General features: G+C 43.7%; 1 protein-coding gene across 1 annotated transcript; it reads right to left on the bottom strand.

Moving 5' to 3' along the window:
• Positions 1 to 754: 754 nt before the first annotated feature.
• LOC130564329 (uncharacterized) lies at positions 755 to 6,051 on the bottom strand. Its single transcript, XM_057350299.1, has 2 exons — positions 4,863 to 6,051; positions 755 to 1,740 (listed from the first exon to the last, which is right to left on the bottom strand). Exon 1 carries the CDS (start codon positions 5,781 to 5,783, stop codon positions 4,878 to 4,880), a length of 906 nt encoding a protein of 301 aa, XP_057206282.1. The 5' UTR covers positions 5,784 to 6,051; the 3' UTR covers positions 755 to 1,740; positions 4,863 to 4,877.
• Positions 6,052 to 7,902: the final 1,851 nt, after the last annotated feature.

Raw genomic sequence — 7,902 nt, 5'->3', positions numbered from 1 at the left:
TTACAAGTTTTCAATTTAAGATGTACAAGCTCTCAAGTTTTGCTACTGATTTACCTTCATATGACCGCGTCACATTACAGATGCTGTGTTTTACACTTTTATGTAAATGTAACTGCAGAAAAATGAATCTTTGAATCTGGATTTTTCATCAGTTCTTAACTGGCTACTAAATTTCCCTTTCTGTCGGTCTCTCGACATTGTGTCGAACCGACAGATGGGGTTTGACTTGAGAACCTATAATCTTCTGACTAATTTTGGCCAATGAAATTGGCGAATGAAATTTGCATGCTGGACTCCGCCCCGGATATCTGGGTATAAAAGGGAGACGGCGTGCTGCATTCATTCACCTTTTGTTCTTCGGAGCCTTCGCATCTGATGACAAGACTCACTTAAATTGCCGGATTCATACGACATGATGCAGCGGATTGTCCCTCGGCAGTGACTTCCCCTGAGCATCTCGGCAGTTCCAGAGGTGTTTATTTTCTAAAAGAGCAAATTTCTCCAGCGTGGCATGTCCCGCTGTTCTCATGGGTGCCACACTCTCAGTGAGGAAATAGCGCTTCCCCAGTGGCCCTTACAGTGCCGGGCGGCTTCTCGCTGTTAGAGAAACAAGGCCTCCGCCTGTGACGGCCGGTGGCAGGTGCTCCCACCTTTCCAAAGCTCTGGGACCCCTACCTCTCCACTGGATGGTAACAATTTTGCGCTAGCGCTCACGTTTGACACGCCTAGGCCAGTCAGCGTTGCTTCGCTAGAGATTCAATTCAATTCAATTCAATTTTATTTATATAGCGCTTTTCACAATGTGCATTGTTCCAAAGCAGCTTTACAGGAGCAAATAAGAAAAACACAGAAAGGTAAAACACAGCACAGTGCATGGTGTTTATAGACCAAGCAAGATCATTATAATAAATAATATCTAATAAATAAATGAATAAATAAATAAATAAATGCAGTCTCCCGGTGAGCAAGCCAACACTGCACTGCTCTGCTGTGGCGAGGAACCCAAACTCCAATGCTGAATAATGGAGAAAAAAAAACCTCGGGAGAAACCAGGCTCAGCCGGGAGGGCCAGATCTCCTCTGACGTGTCATGGCTGCACTCAGTGACCCCGACCAAAGCCACCGAGCAACGTCCACGAAGAACAGGGAGAGCCCACGAGCCGCGACCCAGGAAGCCCCACCCGCCGAAACCGTGCAGGTCCAACCCGGTCTCATTCCGCGATCAACAACAGACAACAGAGGAACAACCAGGGAAAAGTAGTAATGGCATAATTAACTTTATTCCTCTGTTGTCCGACATCGACCACAAAACAAGACCAACCAGACCAGACCCACACAGTCCCAACAAATGAAACGCCCCGAACCACAACCAACAAGCCCCCCCACTCCCTACAACACCCACCCAGCTACCTCCAATCAAAGTCACTGAGTGCAGCCATAACTTCAAACTGCTGTCGTGTGATGTAAGTTTAGCATTAAATACCAAGTATTGTAAATTTAGCATTTATGTGACAGGTAGTCCGTCTTTGCTCTCGGTTGGGGATGGAATTGTCTGAGCTGGGCCGGCCAGATGGTCGCCTTTTTCTTGGGTGGTGATGGAATTGCCTTGGATGGAGCTGGGATGGTCAGTCAGTCCGCAGGCTCTCGCAGGAGGATGGCACGGGATTTTCCGATGTAGCTGGCGTAATCTCTAGTTGTGGATGGGCATATGACGTTCATCTGGGCCTGGCGGAATCTCTCCCTACCTCGGGATGGGCATCCCGAGGCGAGGGCAGAAACAGAAAGAGAATAATTAGCGTAGCTGCTGTTCATTAGCTATGTATTAGTGAATGCTTGGCTGAAAAGATGTGTCTTTAATCTAGATTTAAATTGGGAGAGTGTGTCTGACCCTCGAATAGTATCGGGGAGGCTATTCCAGAGTTTAGGTGCTACGTATGAGAAAGCTCTACCCCCTTTGGTGGATTTAGTTATTCTAGGTGTTATCAAAAGTCTGGAGTTTTGAGATCTTAGAGAGCGTGATGGGTTGTAGTGTGGTAGAAGCTCTGTTATGTAGGTAGGGGCTAAACCGTTTAAGGCTTTATAAGTAATTAAAAGAACTTTAAAGTCAATACGATACTTAATGGGTAACCAGTGAAGGGTTGATAACATTGGGGTTATGTGATCGTATTTTCTGGACCTGGTTAGAACTCTGGCAGCTGCATTCTGAACTAACTGTAGTTTGTTTATTGATGCTGCAGGACAACCACTAAGCAGTGCATTACAGTAGTCAAGTCTTGAGGTCACAAATGCATGAATAAGCTTCTCTGCATCAGCCACACATAAAATATTTCGCAATTTGGCAACATTTCTAAGGTGGAAGAAGGCTGTTTTTGTGACATTTGAGATGTGATTTTTAAATGACAGGTTGCTGTCTAATATAACGCCAAGGTCTTTAACTGTATTTGTTGGAGTAACAGTGCAGCCTTCAATTTGCAGGTCATAATCCGAAATATTCTGCTCACGTGTCTTTGGTCCGATAAGTAATATTTCTGTTTTATTAGAATTTAAAAGAAGGAAATTACAAGTCATCCAATGCTTTATATCGTCGATGCACTCTGCCAATTTGGATAGTTGGAAGGAATCATCTGGTCTTGATGAGATATATAGCTGAGTATCATCTGCATAACAGTGGAAGCTAATTCCATGTTTTCTAATAATGTTTCCAAGGGGCAGCATGTATATGGAGAATAGCAAGGGTCCTAAAACCGATCCCTGAGGTAATCCATAATTTACTTGCGTTAGATTTGATGATTCCCCATTTAAATGGACAAATTGATGTCTGTCTGATAAGTAAGATCTGAACCATTGTAGTGCCTGTCCCTGAATACCGGTATAATTGTGTAAGCGATCTAGAAGTATTTTATGGTCTACAGTATCGAACGCAGCACTAAGGTCGAGCAGGACTAGGAGTGAGATGTTACCTTTATCTGATGCTATAAGCAGGTCGTTTGTAATTTTAACGAGCGCAGTTTCAGTACTATGATGCGGTCTAAAGCCTGACTGGAATTTTTCGTGTATGTCATTATTTTGTAAGAAAGAGCACAACTGAGTGGACACTACTTTTTCTAGTATTTTAGACAGGTAAGGGAGATTTGAAATCGGTCTATAGTTTCCTAGTTCATTGGGGTCTAAGTTTGGTTTCTTGATAAGAGGCTTAATGACGGCCAGTTTAAAGGCTCCTGGGACATGGCCTAGATTAATTGACGAGTTGATAATGTTATAAATGGGCTCAATTGCAACGGGTAATAACTCTTTTAATAATTTAGTTGGTATGGGGTCTAATAAGCAAGTTGTAGGTTTAGATGTTGCAATAAGTTTAATTAAATCTTCCTGTTTTATAGGTGAAAAACACTGTAGCCTTTCTTTTGGGGCGATGGTTGGTACTAATTTATAGGACAGACTTGGAGGTTGAGATTTTACTATTTTGTCTCGTATGTTTTCGATTTTCTCTGTAAAAAAATTCATGAAATCATTGCTACCAAGGTGCGGCGGAATACCCAGGTCAGGTGAAGTCTGTTTATTTGTTAGTTTAGCAACTGTACTAAATAAAAACCTTGGATTGTTTTTGTTAGTTTCTATGAGGTTACGGAGGTGCTCAGCCTTTGCTGCTTTTAGTGCCTTTTTATAACAGTTTGCACTCTCTTTCCACGCAATTTTAAAGACCTCTAATTGGGTTTGTTTCCATTTGCGCTCCAGTTTACGTGTTTCTCTTTTAAGGGCGCGAGTGGTGCTATTGTACCATGGTGCTGCGTTTTTCTCATTAATCTTTTTTGACTTCATAGGTGCGACAGCTTCTAATGTATTAGAGAAAATAGTGCCCAATTTGCTGGTCATGTCATCGAGCGATTCTATATTTATTGGTATGGTTATTAAAGGAGTCAGATCTGGCAAGCTCTTTGCGAAACTATCTTTAGTAGTCGAGGTAATTGTTCTACCCTGTCGATAACGAGTTAAACGGCTGATTTCTGCAGTGCGCAGTGTACATGTTATAAGATAGTGATCAGTGACATCGTCGCTTTGAGGTATAATATCTATATTGGTTAGATCGGCTCCGTGAGATATAATCAAGTCTAGTGTATGATTAAATCGATGAGTGGGTCCATTGATGTGTTGTGTTACTCCAAAAGAGTGTAATAGCTCTGTAAACGCCACTGCTAATGCATCGTTAGCACTATCTACGTGGATATTAAAGTCTCCGACAATTAGTACTTTATCAACGTTAACCAATAGGTCCGATAGGAAGTCCGCAAACTCTTTCAGAAAATCAGTGTAGGGACCAGGGGGTCTATACACTGTAGCCAACGTACAAGAAAGCAATGGTTTTTTACTGTCAATTGGAACAATTATGTTCAACGCAAGCACTTCAAATGATTTAAATTTATGCTCCGTTCTCTGAGTTACAGTAAGAAAGTCTCTAAAAATTGTTGCGACACCGCCACCTCGACCAACCGCACGTGGCTCATGCATATAACAGTAGCTTGGTGGTGTACACTCATTTAGACCGTAATAATCATTTGGTTTAAGCCAGGTTTCGGTAAGGCAAAGTATATCAAAACTGTTGTCTGTGATCATTTCATTTACAATAACTGCTTTTGAATTTAGTGATCTAATATTAAGTAGGCCGAACTTTATGAGTTTGTTTTGGTCGTTTATTACATTGTCCTCAGGTTTAATCACGATTAGATTTTTTCTCTGAGATTTGGCTATTTTGTTATTTTGTAGTATTATTCGGGGGACAGACACAGTCTCTATGCATTTGGAAGCAGTAACATTTCTAACAGATGAGTGGGAGGAACACAGACTATGGTTGAAGTTTTGACTTACCGCTGGGAGACGTAGTCAAGCGGTGCGTAGCGTCTTTGAGATGTTGTCAGACAGAAGAACCGCTCCGATGCTGCTGGGGTGCAGGCCGTCAGGGCGGAAGAGCCTAGGTCGCTCCCAGAACAGATCAAAATTATCAACAAAGAGCAGCTTCTGTTCAATACACCATGACATCAACCATTTATTTAGAGCAAATAGTCTACTGAACTTTTCATTCCCTCGTCGGTAGGTAGGAAGCGGCCCTGATACGATGATCCTCGCCGTGGGCGATGCGTTGCGTACCGTCTCGATCAGACTCCTGAAGTCCCTCTTCAGGATCTCCGACTGCCTCATCCTGACGTCATTCACCCCCGCGTGCAGCACGACAGCTCCGACGTTAGCATCGTCCTTCAGGATCGCAGGTACCTGCGCAGAGACATCAAGAACACGGGCGCCAGGAAAACAATGAGTGCGCACCTTACCTTTAGTGGAGGAAGCGCGTACGTTCCGGACGATTGAGTCTCCGATGACCACAGCGTTGCATTCCGTCTCGCAGAGGGCGGCAAAGCGGTTCCTGGTCGGGATCTCGAAGACCGGTGGCGGCGGTTGGGTCATCGCTCCAGTCCTGGCTCGCGCCTTTCGCCGTGGGTGTGCCGGTGCAGGAGTGAAGTTCATTTGGGCTGACCGTGTTCTCGAAGCCTGGGCTCTGTGCAGAGAAACACGCGGAGTAGAAGTGGAAGGAGTATTAAAATCGCGATGAAAACTTACCGCGGATTTGCGAGCGTCGGCTCTGGATGTTTCCAGCGCCGTTTTTCGTTCTCGCAGCCGTGTCTGCTTCTCTAGTAGATCCTGGATCTGCTTCTCCACAGCCTCCAGTTCCGACTGAAGTGCGATCGTTTCCTCATCTGCACACAGAGGTACAAACACACCTGAAACATTAGCCATTAGTGATGTAATAACGAGAACAGTGTGTTAAGCAGTAAGCAGGCAGGCTGGGAATGCTAACAGCCTGAGGCTAATAGCGAGTGATCCGATAAAAATAAATTATCTGTGCGTTTAAGTACGATTTTTGGTATGGGATATATTTAAGGATATGTTTTACCCTCGGAGAATAACAATTTAAAACACAAGTCTTAAGATATAACAAGAATAAACGATGTATTAAGAATAAGTTTGAAAGAGCTCCGACTCAAACCACGCGCTCTCAGCAAACAGGAAGTGATTGTGACGCGGCACAGCGCCGTGGTCTTTTCAATAGGAACCCTATCTGTCGGTTCGACACAACGATGTCGAGACCGACAGAAAGGGAACGTCTTGGTTACGTATGTAACCTCTGTTCCCTGATGGAGGGAACAAGACATTGTGTCCTTCATGCCACATTGCTTGCCGCCCGCTGCAGCAGTCAAGAGTTGCTCTCAGGCTCCTCAGCACAAAAGGTGAATGAATGCAGTACGCCATCTCCCTTTTATACCCGGATATCTGGGGCGGAGTCCGGCATGCAAATTTAATTGCCAATTTCATTGGCCTTTACAAAATTAGTCAGAAGATGATAGGTTCTCAAGTCAAACCTCATCTGCCGGTTCGACACAATGTCTCGTTCCCTCCATCAGGGAACAGAGGTTACATACATAACCAAGACGATTTCTATGCAGGTTCTCTCTATGAAATGGTTTTCTGTACAGGCTTGTCAGAAGAACGTGATATTAAAGTACAGTATGTATGTTCTGTACAGAGTATTCGTCAGAAAATGTTTTATTTTGCTGTCATCTTTTAAATATGTTGTATTTTGTTAAGATTATTTTTACATTGAGGTGGTCAAATTGTTACTGATGATTACGTAAAAACACACACACAGTGCACTGCGGTAAATTCAGACATTAGCTAATCGGTAACCACAGCAGACATTCTTTAGAAATGATTTTATGTGTTTGTGTAGGTGGGTGTGTGGGTTGATGGTTTGAATGAAAAAGGGAGTCCAAAAGCATCTTCCAATGATGATTGTGTGCAGCGGGGTCAGACTGAAAGTGATGGAAAGTTAAGGCTTCCTGAAATTCAGACTAAAGAACCTCAGTATACACAGTAAAAATAAAATGAATGCTTTTGTGCTGAACAAGGTCCCTAATGAGTTTAGCAGTGTTTAAAGCAGGCGTCTACAAAAGAATTAGCATCTCGTTTCTTAATTTTGTTTTCTGTTTGTTTAGTAACATCTGAAAATGAGCAACACCTGCACAAAATATATACTGTATATTCTCCCATAACCTAATGTAATCTATATGCTTTTTTAATGTAGCTATTGTTTCCTAGTTTTGTAATTCTTTTGTGGATTAGTCACAATTACAATAAGGTTAGTTGATGAATTTTAGATGGCATCAGAGTTATTTTTGTCAATTAAATTGTATCATTATGTAACTCTTTATTCATGTATCTTTTCAAAGTGTGTTGAGGTGGAGCAAACTTTCTGCATTTCAAAGAGTTGATTATGGTGTCTGGATCACAGTGATGAAGCAATGCTCCAGCCTACATTCCAATCATACTATGCTAGATTATGCTAGTCTGTTGCTTCCAACCACAACCGAGCACTCAGAACTCCTTTAACCATAGGTGAAAACGTCTTGGTTAAACATCTTGGTCCCTCCCTGTGGGAGGGAGCTCTGAGGAATTGTCAGAGTCTGATGCCAGTAAGTCACCCTCCAATGCTGCAACGGACATCTCATGATCACGCACCATTTCCGAATACGTGGTTGAGGAACAAGACGGTGGGACCGTCTCACGGGGAACGGTCAGACGAGCGAGACGAGGTGCGAACGGTCCGCGAGCCGGTGGCTGACGGATTAGCGCTCACAGTAATCCTCATATTACCCTCGCTGCTCGCCGTAGCCACTGCTGTCATGGAACAGGAAGCAGACGAGGTGGTGGCTGAGTCCCGTGGGAACACAGCCACCCGTGACGCAACGTCTGAATTGTCAACCGCCCGCAGTGCGGGCAGGACGTATCCACAAGGGCTGCCCCAGCGTACTGGAAGCAGACCTCGTGTCTGTCCCCCTCCTCAATGAGTGTGTTGCAC

Source organism: Triplophysa rosa, linkage group LG2 (assembly GCF_024868665.1).
Source record: "Triplophysa rosa linkage group LG2, Trosa_1v2, whole genome shotgun sequence".
Classification (NCBI taxonomy): Eukaryota; Metazoa; Chordata; class Actinopteri; order Cypriniformes; family Nemacheilidae; genus Triplophysa; species Triplophysa rosa.
The sequence above is the reverse complement of the archived record's forward strand: the minus strand, read 5'-3'. Positions and strand labels throughout refer to the sequence as shown.